At 36.3% G+C, this 24,942-nt stretch overlaps 1 protein-coding gene across 2 annotated transcripts; it reads left to right on the forward strand.

Moving 5' to 3' along the window:
- Nucleotides 1-575: 575 nt before the first annotated feature.
- Nucleotides 576-24,939, forward strand: LOC101256382 (DNA repair protein RAD50). 2 transcript variants are annotated; one of them, XM_010323104.4, is made up of 27 exons: nucleotides 576-872; nucleotides 1,947-2,033; nucleotides 2,434-2,601; nucleotides 6,066-6,241; nucleotides 7,672-7,786; nucleotides 8,664-8,892; nucleotides 9,105-9,283; nucleotides 9,386-9,556; nucleotides 11,801-11,905; nucleotides 11,986-12,093; nucleotides 12,175-12,386; nucleotides 12,501-12,593; nucleotides 14,219-14,346; nucleotides 14,903-15,017; nucleotides 15,218-15,347; nucleotides 15,441-15,650; nucleotides 18,455-18,663; nucleotides 18,849-19,050; nucleotides 20,755-20,924; nucleotides 21,006-21,330; nucleotides 22,024-22,149; nucleotides 22,241-22,293; nucleotides 23,456-23,606; nucleotides 23,859-23,921; nucleotides 24,159-24,292; nucleotides 24,374-24,502; nucleotides 24,591-24,939. In XM_010323104.4, the coding sequence occupies exons 1-27, from the start codon at nucleotides 750-752 to the stop codon at nucleotides 24,628-24,630; spliced, it is 3,951 nt and encodes a 1,316-aa protein (XP_010321406.1). In that variant the 5' UTR covers nucleotides 576-749; the 3' UTR covers nucleotides 24,631-24,939. The 2 variants fall into 2 exon arrangements, with proteins under 2 accessions (XP_010321406.1, XP_069154622.1); XM_069298521.1 differs by lacking the exons at nucleotides 576-872; nucleotides 1,947-2,033; nucleotides 2,434-2,601; nucleotides 6,066-6,241 and adding an exon at nucleotides 7,120-7,475.
- Nucleotides 24,940-24,942: the final 3 nt, after the last annotated feature.

Below are 24,942 nucleotides of genomic sequence, written 5' to 3' on the forward strand. Positions count from 1 at the left end.
GTATAAGAATTCAGTTGGCAAAGTCATGAGTATAAGGATCCAAATTACGAACTAAACCAAGTACGTGAGTCTTTCAAATCATACGCCTAAAATAATTAATAAATAAATTATCTATGTTGACTATAGTTATCAAAATGTGTATTAATTAATTATTTAATTATAATTATAATAATAAAAATTATCTTCGGACATTCTATTTTTTGAAATTGGTGAAAAACGCTAAAAGACTAAGTTTGTCGATTGCATTTCAAGCACTTTGATTATTGAAAAACAAGGAAAATTTGATCAATACACTAGTGAATATAATTGTTTTACCCTGAGAAAAGACATTGTGCATTTAGTGGCTTGATTTTTCCCTTTTTGTTCATTCTATTGTTACAAATTTTGATATATTTTTTATCAGCCATTAATTTATATATATTTATGTTATTAAAGATAAATGATAAAATATTATAATTTATATTTTTTTCCTTTACAATATTAATGTTCATTATTAATCTTGCATGTAAAATAATATAATGTTTTAGTTTTAATAACCCATGAACTTTAAGTATCGGAATTATTTTATAAATTTCGTGATATTATTGATAATTTTACTAATTTATATATTATATATATAAACTAAAAAACAAAAACAAAAGGAACACATAGGGCCAGAGCCTGAGATTTTACTAAACCCAAATGCGAATTTGCCGTCGACGGAGCTCCGGCAGAAGCTGAAAGAAGAAGAAGAAGACGATTAGCAAAAGATGAGCACTGTAGATAAGATGCTCATAAAGGGCATCCGGAGTTTTGACCCGGAGAACAAAAACGTTATCACCTTTTTCCGACCATTAACTCTCATCGTCGGAGCTAACGGCGCCGGAAAAACTGTAATCGTTCATCTCTATAACTCTATTTACGAACATGAATTGCTATGGAAGTTCAATTTCTGCATAAAATGTTTGTTCATAAGTTATTTAGTTGTTGCATAAATTTGTTGCTCAACTTAATTCATACATTAACTTTTTCTTATTTTAGTGCTAATTTTATTTGAGTTTGAATTCTATTGTAAATGAGTATAAGATCCATGAACTGACTGTGCAAGTGTCGGAGCCAGGATTTTAGTGAGTGGTTCAAAATATGAAAAAGTAAACAAATGAACAAGTTAAGAGGTTCAATATCTATTATATATACCCAAAAAGTGTCGTATGAACCCCTAGGCCTTACCTAGCTTCCATAGACGGTGTAAAAAGAAATTTACACTAAAAATGCAATTGTAGGTAATTCTCTAAGCTCGAGTCGGGCACTATGTCCTGCTTTGGGGCTTTAGTGCAAGGTATTAGTGGTTGCATAAATTTGTTGCTCGACTCCAATCATGTATTTAACCTTTTTTGTTAAATTTATTTTCTTGGCTCTAAACTTTTTTGAGTATAAGATCTATTTTAAAGGAGTACAAGTTCTATGGACTGTCGGTGTAAATTTTTTTTGATACTATCAGGTCATTTATAATGCAACTTTAGGTATTTCTCTAAGCTCATATTGGTCACTTCGTCTCGCTTAGGTGGTTTAGTGCTAGCTATAGTTTTGATAACGTGATTAGTTATAAGAAACAAAATTTTAGTGTATAAAACCTGATCATTACAAAATATAGACATGTTTCATACTTTATATATTTGGCTTGATTATAGCATTTCAACAAGTTAATCAATATTTTCCCCCAACTTCTTTTGTCCAAATAATTACTGTTGGTGTTTGAAATTATAAATTTATGCATTGATTATAAAACTTAGCTGTGCTTTGCATCCGTGATAATGTTTATGTATTCATGCATTGAACATAAAACTTAGTCGGAGATCTCTGGTTAGAGTCCAGTTGATTGAAAAGATGACATTCATGTGAAAAAAAAATTGGCCTTTCATTGCAAGAGTATTTCATATGTTCATTGTTCTTCTTGCTGTGGGCAGACTGTAATTGAGTGCTTGAAGGTTGCTTGCACTGGTGATATGCCGCCAAATTGTCGCTCTGGTCATAGCTTCATCCACGACCCTAAGGTGCTCATCTCTATGGACTTACTTGTGAAGGAGTAAAGAATTTTTTGGTATCTTTACACAAATAGCTGGCTGGATTCATTGCTTACTTCCGTATCCGTATACATCGATTATGCACTGAATATATACATATTATACATATATTGTACATTTGCAGGCTGTGTTTGGTTTAATCAGTTGGGTGGGCAGCTATTTAGGTTATTCTTCTAAATTTTTTAGCAACCTCGTTTCTGTATCAGTCACCAAAAGTTTAATTTCATGTTTAAAATAGCATATTAGCCAAACCCAATAAATCAGTCAATGATCCCATAACTGATATGAACTGTATAGTTTATTTTAGTTATTATCTTCTGTTTACACTATTTACAGTTTGTGGTTAAAACTGAACGCTATTGTGGTGAAGGTGGCTGGAGAGACGGAGACAAAGGGGCAGATAAAGCTGCGGTTCAAAACAGCAGCAGGGAAAGATGTGGTGTGCATTAGGTCTTTTCAGCTAACTCAGAAGGCAACAAAGATGGAATACAAGGCCATTGAGAGCGTTCTACAGACTATAAATCCTCACACTGGAGAGGTATTACTAATTTATTTGACGGTTTTGTAATTTTTGTACTTTACCTGTCTTCTTGATTGTGATGTTTTATCTTTTTTGGAGATTCTTTGATAGGATAGTAGGATTAGTATAGGTTATATGGCTGGTGAATAGATATATTTTATCATCAAGGGTAATGATGTTATCTTTGTATTAATATCGATCACATAAGATTGTTGAGGGTCATATACAAGTGTGGATTTATATGGAGGGATGTTAGTTCACGTGAACCCAATGCGCCCCTTTGTGTGTAGCACTGCAACTATCTGGATAGGATACTTTAATTTATAATGGGTACCAAGGCTCACGAGAGCCTACTGGTGTTTGGTGGTCGTGTGCACCATTCTTACCAGGTCAAGGGTTCGAATCTCATGCCTGTCATTTATTTGAAATCCTGCATTTCTGTAGCTATTTTGTTTTATGTTACTTATCTTTTTTTCCTGTTTCCTCTTTGCCTTTTTTATTCTTTGTTATTTTTGGGTTTCCGTTTTGTTAATTCCTTTTTTCTTTAAGGTCTCTTCTCCCCTTGGTGTTTCTCTTTATTTTCGTTTTTTTTTGTTCATTTTTGAATCATAATATTCTTAAAAAATTTGAAACACCCACCTCCTCCATGCTGTTCTCTCTGTCTGAATCTTTAGCAACACCTTTACGAAGTAAGGTCACACTTTTTCCCAAATATCTTATGGTTTCTCTCCTTTTTCTTGTTCTTCATTTCTTTTTAAAAATGGTGAAGTGGATTTTCATCAAATAATGATGCTGATCATTTTTGAAGAATGAAAATTTGTTGAGAATAATTGTAAGTTCAATAACATACTTTTGTGATAATTGTATTAATTACGGTTGTATCTACTTTCACAAGGTAGGGCTGAAGCTGCAGATACACCACACTCCCTTGATACCACTTGTGGGATTATTTTGGTTATGTTGTACATTAAATTGTAGTACAATGCAACCATTCTCTTGAAATCCTGAATACATCTCTGTTCATATGTATACACGTGATAAAGATAAATAACAATTGAATGCATGATTTGTTGGTGATTATGTTATAGAAGTAAATCATGAATAAAATATTGATTAAATGGTTGGGTACGTCAATAACACTCCTTATAAAGCTTTTCCATCAGTTTAATTCATTGAAGGAAGGACTTGGGCCTGTCGATGTTTGGGACACAGGGGGGAAATGTGCTACTACACAGAGAGAATGATTCACTGAATCTTTTGAGTTTGGTTCTGCCAATTTGTACCTCATATATTAGAAATAGATACTAGGATGGCTTCTTCTTGTCATACCTGGAAATTCAAGTGCAAGGTCAGTATCATGGAAATTTATAAATGAAGAAGTTTGATTTTTCTTTTTGTGGGGATTGGGGTTGGGTTGAGTGCACATTAGCCTATCAAGGTTCTGAAAAAGTGTTTATGTGGGGAATGACTAGAGCTAGTCGAGAACTTCTTGTGATTGATGGAGGATTAAGCGTTGAGAATATAATAATTAAATAAAGTGTGTTTTTTCTAACAACTTAAACTTCTAGGTGTGATGATCACACACTTCATATGTTACCAGAGTCAGACCATCCTAATTCATTGTTTCCAATATCGCCCCCCTCATCTTATATTGCCCATGCTCTGGGCATGCAAGCCGTGGGTAAGGGGTGGGGTTGGAGTCCCATTGGTTGGATGGGATGGGATATGGGGTCCTTTGGTCTCCTTGTATGGTCTAGGTCAATCCTCCTCTCGTGAGCCTTTTGGGATTGAGTTAGGCTAAGGGTCATTTCTTCGACATGGTAGCATAACAGGCAGAAGTCTTGGAATCGAATCTCAACGTCACCCATAATTGAAAAGAATTTCCACGTGCCCGCTTATTGAGAAAAATCAGGCTCACATGCGAGGGAGCGCGTTGAGAATATGTTCTATCTGACAACTTGAGTTATCAGATTGGATAATCACACACTTAAATCATAACCAGAAAACCTCCTTTAATAGGAAACTAATATGGCAGGATAGAGGTTAGACCTAGTTTGTGGAAAACCTTATGTCCAATTTACAAGAAGTGGCTCATTATAGTGCTGCTGTGTATTGGTCAGACCCTTAGAAGATGAGCAAGAGCTGATTCACACCTAACTAAATGTTGCACGGCTTGGAGCATTGTAGTAAAAATGATCGAATTGTAGTGACGTTTTAGATTGATTGGATTTGGTGGAGGACATGATATCACAACAATAGCTGTTTACTGGTTTATCATGTATGAGGCTAAAAACTTTAGTGTGAAGGCTTGTTTGCTAATGATTAAAAAAAAAGAAAGAAGCCATGGAGTTATTTTCATTACAAATCGAACCCATTGCCCAATTCTACCTTGCTCTCAAGTCTCAACCATTTTCTTTGCTTTCTCTCTAAATTTATTCTAACGTGCAGCAGAAGAAAACATAGTTGAATGATGATAAACAGATTATGCATATTGCATGTGCACAATTAAAGAAACATGACATGATGATACGATAACCAACAATGAAGTTTTTCCTCCCAAAGAATATTATTACCTCACCAGAACTCTAAAAGTGACGGGGATCAAAGATACCAAATGGAAACTAAAGAAGTAAAGAACCAATACTACTCCTAGTACAAAATCATGTATATATTTTCATTGCATGTGGATTTGGACTTGGAAATACATTGGCCCTTATTCCTCAAAGTTGCCGCCATGTGACCAGGAGGTTATGGGCTCAAGTTGTGGAAGTAGTTTCTTGCAAAATGTAGGGTAAGTCTGCGTATAGACGGTATAGTAGACCCTTTTGGTCCATCCCATCCTTGGATGAACACATAGCGGGATCTTTAGTGCACCGAGCTGCCCTTAATCATATAACTTTTTTGGCATCTCTTTATTTTCTTGGCATTGTACATTTCTGTTGGTTACTGTGTTTGTCTGGGTCAACTTGCGTGCACCACGAGTAATTCCACGCCACTAGCACTAATGCCTGGGTAACTGTATCCACCAAGGATGGCCATGTGAGATAAACCACCTAGTGTTTCTTGCCTCCACTGGAAATTGAAAGACCTCATGATTCTCAACCCACTCTGTTGGCCACTAGGCCTCACCCTTCTTCTTGGCATTAGTACATATTGTTTCTTTTCCTTTCACATTCTCACAGGGATAATTGTAACTTGTATTTTTGGAATGTATGTGAGCTAGATAAGAAAAAAGAATCTACCTGTGCCAAATTTACTGTTCTGTTTTGTCTTTGTTATACTTGTCCTGTTAATTTTAATATCTGCGCGGCTTGTGACATTGTCTATCATTTCCCATAAACGTACTGTATCATATCCCATTGTGGTTCTTAGGATTTCGCAAGTCTGATAGTAGAGGCTTAGACTTATACTTTAGCTGTAGGAACAAATCTTAGGACAAGGAAAAAGTTTTCTTTCTGAATTCTTAGCTTATTCACTTGCAGAAAGTTTGCCTAAGTTATAGATGTGCCGATATGGACCGAGAAATCCCTGCTCTCATGGGTGTCTCAAAGGCCATTCTTGAAAATGTGATATTTGTTCACCAAGATGAGGCAAACTGGCCATTACAAGAACCGGGTACGCTGAAAAAGAAGTTTGATGATATCTTCTCCGCTACTAGGTATTCTTGTTATCAATAATGGAATTGTTAATTCATTATCATGGAGTTCGTGTTTGAAAGATGTATTCTTTTGTATTCACCCAAATAATTGTATTCTTTCTTGAATATGCTTGAAATTCTAACCTTACTTCATTTTACTCAGTCAAGAACGTTAAAAATAAGATTGCTTTCTGCCTCAGCCTTCCCAATGTTCCTCATTTTTTATTTATTTTCTGCATGTATTTCGTGATTGATCAGTAGTGTTTTATCAGGAAAAGGTACCAAAAGGGTGTTCATTTGCAATGTCAAGAATCATATATGCACCAGTTAGTATGATCTTTTTATGCGAAAATTGCGGAAACCTGGAATAGAATATTCAATCTTCCTCTATTTAAAGCTCTTTTAATCTAATCCATGTGCATCTGTATGATTCTTTTCTTGCAAATTGCTAGAGGTACTAATGCTTAAAACTCTGTGTCTAGGTCCTTTCGGGTTTACCATAGTTGACACTATTTAAGCTACATTCTTGGTCCACTAGTTCTCAAGTTAGGGTATCTAATGTTTAATGGGTTTACGAGGATTCATGCATGACTTGATGCTGTCAAACTTACTAGCTTAGTTCTCTAAGAAAGAAGGTTATTTGTTTACCACTTATTGAGTCATCATGATCAGTGGGTTTGGAATTAGTACGAGATATCATGCTCAAATGCTCTATACCAAGGAATCATGGTTTATGGGGGTAGCCTTTTCACCAGATGGCGCTTTATAAGCAGGTGTAATATTATTCTGAGATAATTCAAGCTTTACTGAAATCTTGTGCTTTCATGGTTTATTTTATATATAAATATCTAATGTGTCTTTCTTGCTGCTGAGAGTTTTTCGTTTGATTATAAATTAAGGAATTATGGTAAAAGGGACCCGCAATAGGAGAGTGCAGGAAGAAATTACATCCAAGAGGAAGAGCTTACAGTATATGTCTAGCTGCTGATTCAGAGCTTAGTTCACCATCCTAGAGTGAAACAACCCATTTTGATCTTCAAACCCATGTGTCATTGGTTATCTTCCTCAAAGATGTCTTATTTGGTGTTCCCTGACATGCTGCCATGTGTCAACAGAAAACTAGTTTGGTGTATCTCTCTGTGAGTCAGAGGTCTTTCATGATTATGGTCTAAATAGGTAGGGGATATTCATGCAACAGCAGTTTCTGATGTTCAGTTGTTGAGCTGATAGGAACCAAAAATGAAAGTGGTTTCGGGTACGCAGGACAAATTGTTTTTGCATTTTTTGCCAATTTTCTTGCTTGGTGTATATTGTTTTTGATTTCTCTCTGAGGGCCCAAAAACGGATAACTCAAGTCAGTAGAGTTCAGTCAGGGGGATATAGAGTTATTGGGTATGATGACTTATTTAATCCACTCTGTGCATTAACTTCTGCTTTGTTCTACTGTTCAGATACACAAAGGCATTGGAGGTTATCAAAAAGCTTCACAAGGATCAATCTCAAGAAATAAAGGCGTATAAGTTGAAATTGGAGAATCTTCAGACATTGAAAGATGCTGCTTACAAGGTTTTGAAGTGACCTCTATCGTACTTGCTTCAGACCCAGAACCATATTTTTCTTCCGTCTCTTCCCCTTTTTATTTACTCAGGCAGTTTCTTCCAACGTTATAAAAGCATTCACTTCAATCAGTTCTTTCCTTGTTCCTAGTCCAGTGTAGTCCATAGAACTTATGCTTGTTGATATTTACTCATTAATTTATGATGTCAGATCCTTTTGCTTGAAATGGAGGAGCTATGATTTGAATCCCTTGTTTTAGACTAGATTATGTAGTAAAACAAAGAGAAGTTTCTATTCTGAACACCAAGAGAAATTTCCTATCCTGAAGAAGAAGAGGAACTAATTGTGCATTTTGTTGAGCATGGTGAATGAGTTATCAAGATCAGAGCAGATATTTTGTTGATGGCCTGTTAATGACCACTGTCCAATATTGCCATCCACTCCAGTAAAAGATCTCCAATGAACATAAACTTCGTTGTCTATGTCAAAACTATTTGCTACCGTCTGTCTATCAGCTGGTGGCAAGTGGGGCTGTTCCTTCTTCTTCCTTTGTATCCGAAGGGGTCGTCGTTGTGTATATGAATACTTGAAAATAGGGTAACAACGTTTGACTAAAGTATTTGTTAGTGCTCGATCTTGGTTTTGAGTTTTCTTGTGATATCCAAATGTACATACACATAATTTGTTTTACCGTGATCTTCCAGAAAGTATTACTTTGTTGTTTTTATCATGTTTATTTTTTTGACTGTTGAATGATGTGAATATGTAATTGTCAAACAATTTTCTTCCCACTTCAGTTGAGGACTGCACGAGATTAATGAATGCTATATTTAAAACACGTGCTAGAGGCAAACTTGTAGTAATTTGATGTTGTGTTTTGGTCTAGTTGCGGGAAAGCATTTCTCAGGACAAAGAGAAAACAGAGGCACTGAAGAGTCAGATGGAGGAACTTGAAAAAGAGATTCAGACTTTAGATAGTAAGATCCACCATACCGAAGCAACTTTAAAGGACCTTCATCAATTGCAGCGAGACATAGCCACCAAAAATGCTGAAAGGAGCACATTGTTCAAGGAAAAGGAAAAGCAGTATGCAGCACTTGCAGAGGAGAATGAAGGTTTACTGAACTGAATACACTCATATATATTCTTTTTCTTTCAGTGCAGAAGTAAAGGCCAAACCATATCAGAAATGCATCAAGCAAACTCAATTCACCTTGTTAATATCCGAAAGTTATATTCTTATTTTGTGCATGTTTGCGTGTTCATCTACTGAAATACTTTTTAGTAAAAATTGAAGATTTCAAATATTTTCATTTTTAATTGTCAGACACTGATGAAGAACTGAGGGAGTGGAAAACAAAGTTTGATGAAAGGATAGCACTTCTGGAATCAAAGATTAGCAAGTTGGAGAGGGAAATGAATGACTCAGAGGCAAAGAGTTCCTTTCTTAAGCAGTCCATAACAAACTATATCATGGAGATCAGCAAACTTCAAGCTGATGCCGAAGTAATTCCATTAGTCCCGTGTTCTATTTGTTTTGTGAAGTTCTCTCACATCTTGCTTCCCGTTCTTAAGATTCTTTTCTCTTTTACTTCTTTTGTGACTTAGGCTCATGCAGAGTTAAAAAATGAAAGAGACTTCACTCTCAGGAAGCTTTTTGACAGACACAACTTAGGGGCTGTTCCAACTGGATCACTCAGTGATGACGTTGCTTCAAATTTAACAAATCGTATAAAACTACGATTAACAGATTTTGATAAGGATTTACAAGATAAAAAGGTGATTCTTCCTTTGTTCTATACTATACATACATATATTTAGCTATGCTATGTTGTTTAACTTGTCAGTTTATGATTTGTAATTACTTTGGTTCAGCTGTATTATAAGCCTTGAATGCCCTTTTCTCCTTGTTCATTTCTGTTGATTATTCTATCCAATGGCGTATACCTGGGTCTTAAGTCTTGCTGGTAACAATGAGTCGAGTCTTCATCGAAATGAAGCTTAGCTTTGGCAACATTTTGTAAAAATATCGTGCACTTCAACTTAGCGTAGTCTTATTTGGGTCTAAGTTTTAGATATTTGTTTTCACCATATGCTGTTTCATATAGTGCCTTGTCCAACTACAGAAGATATACAACGTCATACCTGAAGTCTTAAGCTCTTAGATGCAGTCAGTTGATGTAAATGCTTGATGTTAGTGCTCCTGCAATAATTCTATGTTGTCATCTTGAGGGCTCCTCTATGTGGAGTTCAAAAATTGGAACTTGGATCTCATGTGGGCAAACCATGATATTTCTGGTAAATGGTTGTTTTATTTGGCTTGGGTACAACGGATTATGGTACTGAACCTTAATAATAATAAAAAAGGACTCTAGTATTGAACCTTGAATTTGTTGATTAGAAGTGTAGGTTCAATCATTCAAGTAAATATATGATTAGAAGATGCTTTGATGGAATATCAACTACCTACCAATCTTTAAAAGCTAACTGCCTCATGTTTTTGTATTGGAGTTTATTTATCCCCTCTAGATTCCCCTGATTCATTTCTGAACTTTGTCAGCTCTCCGACTCTTATAATTAACAATTTAAAGGAGAGCTGACCTTTTGCTACTAAGCTTTTTAACTATTATGCATCTACTTGATGCCTGCAATAGAACTAAGTACTTCATCAAAAAAGAAGATTATTTAAATACTTTTTTAATAAATTGAACTTATGCATTACATATAACCCCGTTTCACCTCTATTTTAAGATTAACAAAACTCATATATGTTTAAGCATTTATTCCATACTTCAACTATCAAATTGTACAAAAGCCATAGTTTGTTCAAAGGTGGGTTTTCAATAACAAAATAGGCATCTTCTAATGCTGAAGTTGCTACCGCCTTCTAGTTCTGCATCATTTGTTCCGCGAGTTAAGCTATATGCTGATTTTTTAATAAAGTAATAATTAATTATGTGAATAAAACTTCCGGTATCAAGTTGTATATCTGGCAACATATGGTTCTGTACGAAAGACATCACAATTATCACATTTGACAAGAACTTCGTTAGCGCACCAAACTTTAATTAGAAAACAGATGATCAGCTCTCAGCTGTATGCGGTGTTATCAAAACCAAAAATCGCATAAGAGCTCTGTGATCCTTGGGTCTTTAAGCGCAAAGCACAAATAAAACGTGGGCTTTAATGGAAAAAGGCGCAAAGAGAGGAAAAATGGAAATACATATGTTTAGTCCAAGTTTGATAATTATACGCATGAATGATAAATATATGAAAAAAGAAATTTGAAAAAGAATTACAATAAAGTGAAATATCAATTGTTTGATATCGCCTCTTCAAAATGGGCTCATTTGCGAGGAAAAGTATGCCTTAGAACCTTGATGACAACTCTGATGTGCACATTAAGCGAGGCAAAGAGCTCAACATGTTTTGAGCCTCGCTTCAGGGATTATATGCGCCGTTGACAACACTGGCTGTATGTGCATGAACTGTGATCTCTTCTCTATTGAGTTTGACTATTAAAAGAAACAGTTTCTTCTTTCCTCTCATCTCTCGTTTCTCATGGTATCGGAGTTAACATTTGGTATGCTTTGCAGCCACTGCATTACAGTTGAAGTATGAACCTCCAGAAAAGAGTTGCGCGCCAGAGAGGGGGTAGAGTTATATAGTTGTCCCATACGGGTTGTGTAAGGGCTTTCAACGAGGTGTATAAAGTTATGTAGTTGTCCGCATGTGTTGCGTAAGGGCAGCCGAAGGGGTTTTGTATGTCTCGTGCTGCTCCACCTATTGCTTTGAAGGTTTTGGGTTGGATGCTCAGATTCTTTCATTATGGTATTAGATCCAAGAAGAGAATCCACTGTGATTTAGGTCAATAAAGTCGATAGGAGTTTCTGCAAGTTCGTGTAGCGTCATGTCACTTCCTTGATCTGTCATTCTCAGCTTCTTGCATATTTCTGTTTTATCTAACATTTAACTGACATCATATGAAGATGCTAACTTTTGCTTGGAGTGATGTTGTTCTAGAAATCAAATGAGGCAGAAATTGCAGCTGCATGGCATCTATACGACATTGCAAACCGCGAATGGAGCGAAAAGGAGGCGCAAAAACAGGCTAAAGCAGATATTAAGGTTTATTCTTATGAGTAACATTATCGTATGTTAATGAATTGGGATTTTTACACTTGCTTTGGTTCCATAACTGGCTGCAGAACGGCATTTCAAAGCGCATTAAAGAGAAAGAGGATGAACGTGATGTGCTTGAACGGCAGATTTCTGATGTTAATGTGGCTCATCTTGATGAGAGGGAAAAGAAAATGGTTTGATGTCTCTGCTTAATGTTTCAACTCTTTTTTAACTAAATATTTTGCTATTGTGGCTAACACATCTTTGCCTTTCAGCAAATTGAATCTGAGAGGAAGTCTAAGCAGCTGGCAGAAAGAGAATTTGATTTGAACATAAGGCAAAAACAGACTGAAATGTACACCGTAGACCAAAAACTAAAAGATCTTCGCGATGAAAAAGATCATATGGCAGCTGAGTCTGAGGACAGAATTAAGCTCTCTCTTAAGAAGGCAGAGTTGGGAAGTCTCGAGAAGAATCATAAAAAGATGTAAGTCACATTTCTTTTTCATAAATTTTACATCCACATTTTTTATTGTGTTTATTACGGTTCTATGCTTTTTCTCCACAAAAGATGATGCTTTCTTTCCCATGAAATTAACAGAATAGATGATAATAAGGATAAGATAAAAGGAGTGTTGAAAGGAAGGCTTCCATCTGACAAGGACTTGAAGAATGAAATTACTCAGGCACAAAGGTTCGTTTACCCCATCTCTTGAGTACTCTTTAATGAGTATAATCTTTGGGATTGTTTCTTTTTGGTTACTAGATCATTCTCAGTGTTTTTAAGGCTCAGAGAAGTATTTTTCTTATTGATAAATGAAGACGTGACTGCTATTGTTGTCATATGCGAAGCAAAACACAGGCATCAAAATATACTCCACATTGCTGGGGTAAAAAGCGCATTATTTGATTCTCTTTTCTGTTTAAAAATATGCACGCGTTAAATCACAGATGAAAGCTACATTGCATATACATGCAGATGTCAGTACCTGTCAATCAAAATGACATATGTATGCTTTAGTGGTAGAGGATTTATATTTTGTTCTTTCCCCAGTTTGAATACATCCTTTTGAAAATTGGCTACAAGGCGTTTGCCTTCCATGTGATCTTCAAACAACAGCATAATAAATTCTTTGGTGAAGCTGGCTTACGTGCAATGACACATGTTCTTCTAGATATGGGAAGGCAATCAGTGCATAAGAAGCTAAAGATTCCTGGTTGCACCAGATGGACAATAATGGTGTGAGTAGAAGATGTTCCCAAAATGAAGTAACTAATTCTAACAACCTTGAGAGATAATAATTGTATTTTCTTTTGGTGCAAACGTGTAACTTGTAAAGATCTTCAAACTCTTTAGTACCCAAAGGGTGTGACATAGAGTTCAATGAAGTGGGTTGAGAACCATGAGGTTCTCAGGCTTAGGTTCAAATCCTAGTGGAGGAAAAAAGACACTAGGCAATCTTCTTCCATTTGTCCAAGCCTTAGTGGACAGTATTACCTGTTACGTGTGCTAATGGGAGGTAACAAGTACTCCATGGAATCAGTCACGACACAAGTTGGTCTGAAATACCACGGTTATTGAAAAATATCTTCAAACTCTTTTAGAATCCTTATGGAGGTAAGCATAAAGTTTTTGTAGACATTGTATACTAAGAGAGCAATTCTATCATGTCAATAAAGTGAGTACTTACTAAAACCAGGAGTTTCGTCATAAGGAGGTCAAATTGTTTATATGCAACCATTTTATTTGGTATATGTTTCTACTTCTTGGTACACTTCATTTATACATCCATTTTATTGCCGACCATACATTAATAAAATCTATTGCTTTTATCTAAAAATAGAAGACAAAATGAAACCACTTAAAAGAGGGGTGACAATCAGATCAAACACCAATTTTAGTTTTCTTCTGGGTGAAAGGTGGTTTGCATAGGCACAGTTACATTCATGGTACACCTCTATGTTTGCTAATTCCTTATTCTACTGATAAAATGGGTGAGCACCAGTCACAATTGTTATCGGGGCACCATAAGGAAAAAGGAACAAGGGGCTATTCCCTAATTCTCTATTATACTGATAAAATGGCCTGCTTGGTTTAGGATTGACTTGTGAATCCGTTTTTCCTGTGGATATGGCGATCCCCATCCCCTAACACTACTTCACTCCCTTGGTTGGAGGTGGAAGTCCTTTCACTATACAATGATCAGTGAATCTTACCCTTCTATCTTTTGATGATCTCTGTTCTTTTTTTCTATGTATCTCTGTGCATCTTTATGTTTTTCTTTTATATTCTTTTAAAGCTGTACCTTCCTAGCACAGGGCTCTTCAGAGAGAGGTTGATGACTTGAGTGTCAAATCCCGCGAAGCTGAGAAAGAGGTCAATATGTTGCAGATGAAAATAGAAGAAGTCAATCAGAACTTGACTAAATATCACAAAGACATGGACTGTAAGATTCATATCTGTGCTTTTGTAATATGATTCATGAAGAAATGTCTTTTGAGTGATTGTTCAGAAGCTTCTATGGAAAATTCCCTATTGCAACTTGATTAAGTTTAGATAGTCTCCTCTGTCAGATTCTACCTGAATTGCGTAATCTGGTGTATACCAATTTAAAATAGAGATGGAGAAAATCTTCCTGAATAACTACTTGAGCTTAACAGTCATTTCACTTGTGACTTGCCAAAACACTAGCAATCATGTCAGTCATTTATTCACTATCTGTATTTTGAGTCATGTTTAAAATCTATAACTGTGATACCAGAGTTGAAAATTTTATTGTAACTTTGGTACGCGCCTAAAAGATAATTCTCTTAACCAGTATATAGCTGGACATAAGGGGTCGTTACATAGCAAAATAGCAGTATTGAGGGTTTTTGTTCTCCTCCTTTATTTCATGCAAATTAATTAAATCTTTATCTTGAGCTCTTTTGTTTCCATTAATCTTTGTGGTGATGATCCTTTGTATAGAGGGCTTACATAGATCTTCCCTTACTGCACTGCAGCAAGAAAGAGATTTCTGGAATCAAAGCTCCAGTTGATGGACCAGGAATTTGCTGGTATAGAGTCCTATCCCAAAATTATGGACTCAGTCAAAGAGAAAAGGGATGTCCAGAAAAGGTTGGTCAAATTGGGGCCATTTCCTATAACGTCTTCTGATATTCAATCGTCAAAATTTCACTTTTTGCTAAACTAACCACATAGAGATTTTGTATCATTTTTTCTTCAAGAAACTCTTTTTGATTCTTCTGTTTTCGAAATATAGTATTATGCTTGGTTGAATGTGGTTGTCTTTTCAAATTTCATGTGATGATATGCAGCAAGTTCAACATTGCCGATGGAATGCGGCAAATGTTCGATCCATTTGAAAGAGTTGCTCGTGCTCATCATATTTGCCCTTGTTGTGAGCGTCCTTTCTCTGCTGAAGAGGAGGATGAATTTGTTAAGAAGGTTGTTTCTTTTATGTCTATTTGCTATTCTTTCTGTTGGAGGGGCCATCTTCTAACTACTACTTTCCTGGTTCCTTTTTTTTTTTCACTGCAGCAACGTGTAAAAGCTGCAAGCTCTGCTGAGCATATTAAAGTATTGGCTATGGAGTCTTCAAATGCTGATTCTCGTTTGCAACAAATAGACAAGCTTCGTTTGGTTTATGAAGAGTATGTCAAAGTTGGAAAGGAGTCAATACCTCAAGCAGAGAAGAACTTAAATGAGCTGAATGAAGAATTGGACCAAAAAAATCAGGCTCTTGATGATGTAATTGCAGATCCTGTTATATATTTTATTCTAGTATTGGGACTTTATTAGTATAGTCAAACTGTTTCTATGTCTGCTTAAGTAATGACTTGAGTGACCCACCCTCCACCATTTTGGCCCTATTCCCCACCATCTTCTACATAATTTCCTCCACTTTTTGTTTTCTGATCCCCCCTTCTCCTCCTCTCAGTAGAGATGCTAAATTAGGACTCAGCAAAATGGATATATCTGCTCCTAAGGAGATATCTCCTGGGACCAATTCAGAATGACATACATCAGTGCATCAATAAATAGGTAGGGAGGATGTCCATCATCCTTTAGTATTTTATCTGAATTACATACATCTAGGTGTACACTAAAATTGGCAAGCATATTGTCTGTGTTCTTGTTTGGAGGACAAATATTCTTATATATATTAGATGTAGATTCTACTGAGTTTCAAACATTCGCGACTAGCTCTCATGGATTCTTCGGTTATCAAGGATATATTCTCTGTAGAACTTGTCTTGGAGTTACATTCACAATAGATAAGATGATCTCTTGACATCCTTTGATGTTAATTTCACTGATTCCTGTTATGATATTTTGCATGCTTTTTTCATGATATTATATATTTCTCATCCTCATGATTTCTCATTATCAATTTAAGTTAATCTTATTGCATGATTGTAGTTGATGTAGATATCTGATCTGTGTCATACTTGAAGAACCTAAGCCTTGGGTACAGAAGTTAAGATAGTCATCAAACTCTGAAAATATGGATCCCCCTATCATCTCCATTAGAGATTAAGGACAGCCCGAACAAGTTGACCAAGGTCATCCCACAAGTGATTGCCTACTTTGCTGGAACATCCTTTGCTTACTGTGCTTTGTCCCTCTCCAACTTCTCTTTATGATTGTTTCTCTTTCTGCTGTTGTCGAATATACACCCTTCTGTAGTGTGTAAGTTAAACGGTGTATCAGGATCTACTCGATTAAGTTCTGTTTCGTGCTGGTTTGAATAACTTTCTGTATGTTGGTTTCTTGTTTTCTGCTATTTGCAAATTCCAAAGAACTCTGTGTTTGGTTTGGTGGGTGCTTCGCTATATTGGCTTGACAGAGTTTTGAAAACGTGGGTTTGGCTGAGTTATATCCAAGTTTTCGATGTTGCTGCATCGTTGTTTCGAGCTTCCTGTGCTTGCTCAAGGCTTTGCTTTATAGCTTCCACCTGATGTCAAACCAAAAATCATTAGGAGAAGCGGATCCCAGCCTGAGTTCACACCTAGATATGAAGAAGTCAGGCATTTGCTTTCCTTGGCTGGTTCAGCCACGTTCTGTGGTTGTGTTGGACTTTCATGCAATAAAACTTTAAGATAGTGCCGGCCATGCTTGAGGTTGAGGTTTTTGTGATAATGATTATTGTTATTAGATAAACAACATGCCACCTCTCGTTTTCATCCACTGCTTATCATTTGCAGTTCTAGTCACATCATTTTCTTTGGGATGTGGCGAACGGTGCAAGGAACTTTCACTTGGTGCGGCGTGTGGCTGTCACATCACCTAAGAATTAGGGAGGGCTTGGTAGTAGACTTGAAGGTGTTTAACAGAGCATTGTTGGGTAAATGGTTGTATAGATATGGGGCGGAGGTGCTTTCTGGAGAGAGGTAATAGTTGATTACTATGGGGCTTTGGAAGGGGAGTGGAGATCTAGTATGTGTCTATGCCTTTTGGTGTGATTTATGGAGGCACATCACGAAGGGATGGGATGATTTTGGAGTAAATATCTCATTCAAGGTGAAATTGGAAGAAATTCTATTTTTGGGATCAAAGGTGGTGTGGGGATAATTTATTGTAAGATGATTTTCCCAGCCTACACACTATATCTTGCCAAAAGACTTGACAATACAACAACTTAGGGGGACACAAGGTGGAGAGACTTTTTGGGACTTGAGATCTAGGAGAGACTTCCAAGACTAGGTGGGGACTTAGTTATAAAGATTGTTGACTCTACTCCATAAGCAAGTTACAACGGTAGATTAACCCGAGGCTTTGTGGAAGAATGGCATGTTCTCCGTCAAGTTCTTTTATGAGAAACTTTTGGCCAGGAAAGAGGAAGTTTTCCCTTGTATCGCAGTGTATATAGCAAAGGTGCCGAGAATGTGTGTTTTTCACTTGACTAGCTACTAGAGGGGTGTGCCGGAAAAAATCTTAGGAAGTGGAAGGTTTTCTGCTTTAGCTGGTGTTAAATGTGCAAAGAGGCGGGTGAGGATGTGGATCATCTTCTTCTCCATTGTGGTCTTACCATGAGACTATGATGAGATATGTTTAGGTGGTTTGGTACTCCTTTGGCTATGCTAAGAACTGTGTAAGAGTTGATGTTCAATTAGAAGAGCCGAAGAAGGAGGAAAGGCGCAGGGCTTGGAATGTGGTTCCACTTGCATTAATGCGGGTGGCATGGAAAGAGAGAAATAAGAGAGCTTTTGAGGAGGTAGAGTCGAGCTTTCTCAATTGAGGAGTGGTCTCCGATCCCTTATTTTCTTTTGGTGGACCTATAGCATTCTCAATTGTATAGATGACTGGGTGGAGTTTGTAGAGAACATGTCTTTTTGTAGATTCTTTACCTTTTGGAATACCCCTCAAATACGACCAGAATTTTGGCCATGTTTATGAATGAAAATGTGCTTATAAAAAAAACATTCAAATATTGTTACTTGTGATATTGGGCACACATTTCTCAGAGCTTACAAGAGAAAGGGAACTAATATTCATACATGTGTTTTTATTGACTTTTTCTAATTGTACATGATAATCCTTTTTGCTGGCAGGTGTTAGGTGTCTTGGCTCAGATAAAGGCTGAGAAGGATGCAGTTGATGCGCTAATACAACCTGTAGAAACATTTGACAGGCTTTTCCAAGAAATTCAAGTTCGGCAGAAGCAGGTTGATGATTTGGAATATGGTCTAGATATCCGTGGGCAAGGGGTAAGATCCATGGAGGAAATTCAATCAGAATTGGATGAACTGCAGAGCAAAAAGTATATAGTTATTTCTGTTCACTAAACTGCATCTTCTTTCTTCTTTTCTGTATGATACCAAATTTGTGGCCTTCTTAAACTCTAATTATTAATTTTCAATACTTAGGCATATCAGTACTAAATTGTAGTATACTCCTCACATTTTTAGACTGTAACTATTATCATGTCCTATAACTGACAACCAGAGACAATTTGTATACGGAGGTGGAGAAGCTGAGAAATGACCAGAGATACATGGAAAATGAATATGCAAGTTTCCAACTAAGATGGGCTAATGTAAGGGAAGAGAAGTCACGAGTAGCAAACAGATTGGAGCAAATTAAAAGGATAGAAGAGGAATTGGATCGCTTCACGGAGGAGAAAAATCAAATTGAGCTTGAAGAGAAGGTAATTGTTTTATTATTAATATTTTATACGTGCATGATTATCATAGTTTCATTTAGCTAGCCAATAGCATATAGTTTCATTGTTTATGGCATGTACTCTTCTTCTTTAGTCCTTAGGTAAGCTGTTTTGCTCCTAGCATGTATAGTCTTCAAGGAGTCTCATAAAGGAGAAGTATATTGGTAGTTATATGTAAATAGCAGCTGCAGTCAGTCACTTCTATACTTGCTCCACTTTGCTCTTGTGTATCAGACCTTGCAAGGACTACTCATTTATTATAATAAAAATTACTGAGAGAAGAGCACATATGACATGCACCTTCAGTCATTTACGTAAATTCACAGAGAAAATGATACATTTGTAACCTTTCTCGAATTAGGTGATGGGGTATTATTCAAATAGGGGTCAAATTCTTAAAAAGTATTGTTTACACTGACAAAAGATCTTGTGGAGGAGGTTGATAATATTTTTGATCTTCCCACATCAGAGAATACCCAATGAAAACACACTTGAGGGTTCTAGGATCAAGTTTTCCAGCATTATTTGTGTGGATGATGCAGCCACTATCAATAAATTCATTCCTACCCTTTTAAGCTTCAGAGCTCAGAAGAACTCTGAAAAAATCAAGGGTCTAAAGTGACATTATATTGATAAGATAGGCACCTGCTAGAATGACACCCCCATAGTAAGGGTTTGGTAGAATCATGGTAAACACAAGATATCTTGCCACTTCTAACAAATGCCTATTCTTTCGTTCAACAATCCCATTTTGTGCACGAGTGTAAGGACAACTAATTTGATGGACTATCACATTGGACCAAAAAAGTACCAAATCTTTTTATCCATGTATTCTGGTGCCATTGTCAGTTCTCGGTCTTTTTTTATCTTAGCCTCAGATTAAGTTGAGATCATCTTATAAAATGACTGTAAGCAAGAGAAAACTTCATTTTTAGTATTTAGCAAATTCACCCAAGTCATCCTCGTCCGACAATCAATAAAAGCAACAAACCATAGTCTGCTAGGCAAACACTGTTTAAGTAGAACTCCATACATAAGAATGAATAGTAAAAGGAGTATTACTTTTATAGTTTTATTATCACTTAAAGGGTAAGAGTTTCTAGTATGATTGACATAATCACAAGCATTACAAAATAAATGAAATTGAGTTCTTGAAAACAAACTAGGGTATAATTTCTTTATGGGGGCTCTAACCGTCATCCTTAATAATAAATAAGAGGCTTTTGATAAAAGTTTGAGTTCCATCAAACATGTAACCATTATGCAATCTACCATCACCAATCCTCTCCCCCATTTGAAGATTTTGAAAGACACAATGATCAGGGAAATATTTTGATTTTACAATATAGGGCTTTGATGCTGGAACTAACAAATAACAAGTTAACAAGAAATTCTGATACATGGAGAAAGGACGAAAGTTTAATATTGGGTGTACAAACAACAAACTTGATTCTGGGGCATGGTTTATAGAGCCACTGGTTATTCTGGCATTCGTTGTTTGAAACAGTTAGCATTATTCTGACATCCATTTTGAGACATGCAGACTTATCTTCGAGATTTTTACATGGACTAATCTTTTTCTTTATGAAGAAATTACATGAACTACTTTACCTGTACTTTAATGTCTGCCATATAAAGCTAGCAATATGGATAATCCCAAGTTCACAGTGCATGCGTTGTAAATTTCAGCATCTTGCAGACGCTTTTGGTTCCTTATTGAAGGAAAAGGACAAACACTTTAGAGACCACAAGGATCTGAAAATAAAACTTGGTGAACAGTTGGAAGAGCAGGCAGAAATTAGAAGAAATTATCAACAGGAAGTAGATTCACTTTTGAAGATTACCTCCAAAATTAAAGAGTATGTTTATATAATTAAAATATTAGATGGAGCAAAAGATCATTCTCTAGTTGTTCATATTGATAATTAATTCTCTTGCAGATATTATGATTTGAAGAAAGAACAAAGATTGAATGAACTGCAGGACAAGCGAAGCCTGTCAGAATCTCAACTCCAAAGTTGCGAGTCCAGAAAGGATGCGATTTTGGCTGAAGTGAAGAAAAGTAAGGATTTAATGGGGAACCAGGATAGGTTGAGACGTAACATTGAGGATAACTTGAACTATCGTAAAATTAAGTCTGAAGTTGATGAGCTCACTCATGAGATTGAATTACTGGAAGATAAAGTGCTGACGTTGGGTGGGTTTTCTTCTGTTGAAGCTGAGCTTAAAAAGCTTTCACACGAAAGAGAGAGGCTACTCTCTGAGGTAAGAATCTATATCTATATGAATATGTTGGGCAATTACTTTTGGTATAAATATCCAACCTATGAAATCATGTGCTAGCTTTTGACTCTTGATGAACGTGATTAAGATTGTAGAACTTTTCTCTTCTGGATTCCATATGATTTCAGTAAAGATCGCCATATGCGCAAGCTTAACCATGATGGAAAGTTCAATTCAAGAGGCCAATAATATGGTCTGGTTTACTTTTCCAGCTAGAACAGCAGAGTCTCTGAAAGTACATTGTTTCTTGGACACAATTGAGCTTCAGCCATGAGGACAAAAGACATGATTTCTTGGAAAGAAATTTGAGTATTTCGCCCTTCATAATTACCAATTATCGCATCAGCTGTGTAGCGAGTCTTGTAGTTGTTATTTTACGTTTCACTTGTATACCATTCCTAGTGAATCTTGTAGTTATACAATATTTTACCTTGATACTGTTCCATTATACCTTGGCAGTTTTCATACCTCTTGAACAATTGGCTGACACCTTCTTTGCTTTGATATTCCTTTCTTTCAGTAAAAGGACTGTACATGTTTTAGATTCAACTCAAACCTCTGTATCCAGCAAATTGTTGTCCTTCAAATTTACGTGGTTACTCTTAATGCTGTTAAACAAGTGCAACAACTCTGCTACTATTGTTCTCCGAGTTTACATGGTTACTCTTATTGCAGTTAAACAAGTGTCATGGCACCTTATCTGTTTATCAAAGCAATATCTCCAAGAACAAAGTTGATCTTAAGCAGGCACAATACAAGGATATTGACAAACGCTATTTTGATCAGCTAATCCAGCTTAAGGTAATATCTTAATCCAAGTAAATGAAGCTAATTGCTTGGTCATTTATGACATTAAAGTATCTAATAGTGTCGTTATTGTACCTGTGGACAGACTACGGAGATGGCAAACAAGGATCTGGACAGATATTACAATGCCCTTGATAAGTGAGCTTCACGTACTTCAGCCATTAGCTTCTTTCTGCATTTTATGTTGGTTTATGTGCATTTCACAAACAACACATGATTCTAGCACTCAACATTTTCTTCTAAGTTGTTAAAAATATTGAAGATATATCAATTGGAGAAGTTCAAATATATTGTGTTTTAATGAATGGAGTACAAAGTGTTTTAGTCTCCCTTAAGGTAGTTGAACGCTGTCCGAAATGTGGTCAGTAATTGGCATGCCTTTTGATATCCTCATCTAGAGGCTATCCGAAATCCTTTTACTTTTAATTTTTCACATGTGAGGCAAGCTCTTTTAGTCACCAACCATGTGAAACATTTAATCTTTGATGGGATGTTGAATTTCCAGGTATGCCTCCATGGCCCTGGTATGCTGCCAGGTTGCTCCATTATATGCCTCCTATATAGTCTGTTGACAGAGAACTGCCCATCCTTATCATGTTTCCTAATCATTTTGTCTGAAGCTATAGTTGTACCTCTAATACATCATTCTACTGTGTTTATCAATCCTTCAAAACCTGCTACTGTTTAGATAACTAACGAGATTCTACTTCCTCATATATTGCACTTGTTTTACTTCTTTTCTTAGGTGTACATGAAGGGAAATAAAATCAATACTTGAGAGTCAGGGAGCTGACAAAGTTCAGAAATGAATCAGGGGGATCTAGAGGGGATAAATAAACTCCACTATACAAAAAATAAAATCAATAATGAGGTCCTCTTTTGGTAAATTTGACTAAACATAATTTCTTATTGTCTTCATTTGACCAAGCCGTAATTCTAGAAGTAAAAGGAGATTTTACTGATAGGTTTAAACATTCATTATTTCTTTTATGACATGGTGTAAGGAACTGCTGCATTGATTTCAAATTTTTGTTCCACTGGTGTTTACTAAGTTGATTCTACTCTATGCATATTTCTAATGGTCATATAATGTTTGTTTCCTAGTCAAGGTTTTGAAATATTTTAATCTATGTCCAACTTTTTCGAGTTCCCCTGCTTAATTTTTTATGGTCTTGTACAGACTACACCGGTACAACCATTTCTGTGTGTTGCATTCTTTTCAGGTGTCTCGTGTACTTTCTGAGTGTAGATTCTGATTTCTGAATACGCTCACGCTCTATTTGGTTTCTCTTTGTTTCAGAGCACTGATGCGATTCCACTCAATGAAAATGGAAGAAATAAATAAGATTATCAGGGAACTGTGGCAACAAACATACAGGGGCCAGGACATAGACTACATAAGCATTCATTCAGATTCTGAAGGATCTGGCACTCGATCCTACAGCTATAAGGTAATAAACTATCTTTAAAACCTGCTCCGGGTAGTGCTTTCTTTATCTACTGAAAAAAGAGCATATTATCTTGGATTAATATTATCTCTGTCATATATTGGATGTTGCTCATCTTGATTGTATTATTACTAAATTCCCATGTATGCTAATTTTTTAAATCTTTTTCTTTGTGAAATGTGCACTTTGCAGTAAAAGCCCATGAACATTTGTTGATAGTTTCCGCACTTTTATAATAATGCTTGTGATTCACAGGTTGTGATGTTGACTGGTGATACTGAACTAGAAATGCGAGGGAGGTGTAGTGCTGGCCAAAAGGTGATCAGTCATCTCATTTTTTATTTTTTCTTTATCGTGTTCACTTAATTTATATGCCAATAAAGCTTTGGTTTGAACTCTCCTTTTGCTTAGCTTCCTCTCAGCCCCACCTTCTCTTCAAATAAAATGGAGGAAAAAGAAAAAATCCGAACCCCAACAGAACTTTCACTGAACTTGAGTTTTTTTTTCTTCTTTTCTTTTGAACTGGTTTTTTACCGGAGTTTTGTTATTCTTCAGGTCCTTGCATCACTCATCATACGATTGGCGTTGGCTGAAACTTTTTGTCTCAACTGCGGAATTCTAGCACTGGATGAACCTACCACAAACCTAGACGGCCCCAACAGTGAGAGTCTTGCTGCAGCTCTGTTAAGGTACGTGTTGTTCATCTAATTATGAGCTCCTTCTGGATGTAAATTCTTAAGGTTGCCTCTTTATTCCGTCAACATCACCAGAATTATGGAGGACAGAAAAGGCCAAGAAAACTTTCAACTAATTGTCATTACACACGATGAGCGATTTGCTCAATATATTGGCCAACGCCAGCATGCAGAAAAGTATTATCGCATCTCAAAAGACGACCAGTAAGGGCTCTGTGGTCACCATTCCCTTGATATGTTATGTTTATTATCAACATGCTGCATCATTTAACTCTTTGCCTTCTTTTTCCAGTCAGCACAGTATAATTGAAGCTCAGGAAATATTTGATTGATATCACATGGTTTCAGTCTCCGACGGTATTATATATTAAGACGCTTCATAGCTCGACTTATGTACGTATCGAAAAACTAGTGATTCACCATTTGATAGGAACTGGATAGGAGAATCTCATTGTTCTATCTTTTCTTGTGTAAAATGTATTCTGTAAATTAGTGTTCATCTCATCTTAAATTATATATGCTGAACCACTCTTTGTAAAATCTTCGACTCTGCATTTCCCTTGGCATTTGAGGGGGAGTTTTGCAAGACACAACTGAAATGCATTTGATAAGACCCCCTTGGTGGGAGGTCGTTTCTGATAGAC

The sequence above is a fragment of the Solanum lycopersicum genome, chromosome 5 (assembly GCF_036512215.1).
Source record: "Solanum lycopersicum chromosome 5, SLM_r2.1".
NCBI lineage: Eukaryota > Viridiplantae > Streptophyta > Magnoliopsida > Solanales > Solanaceae > Solanum > Solanum lycopersicum.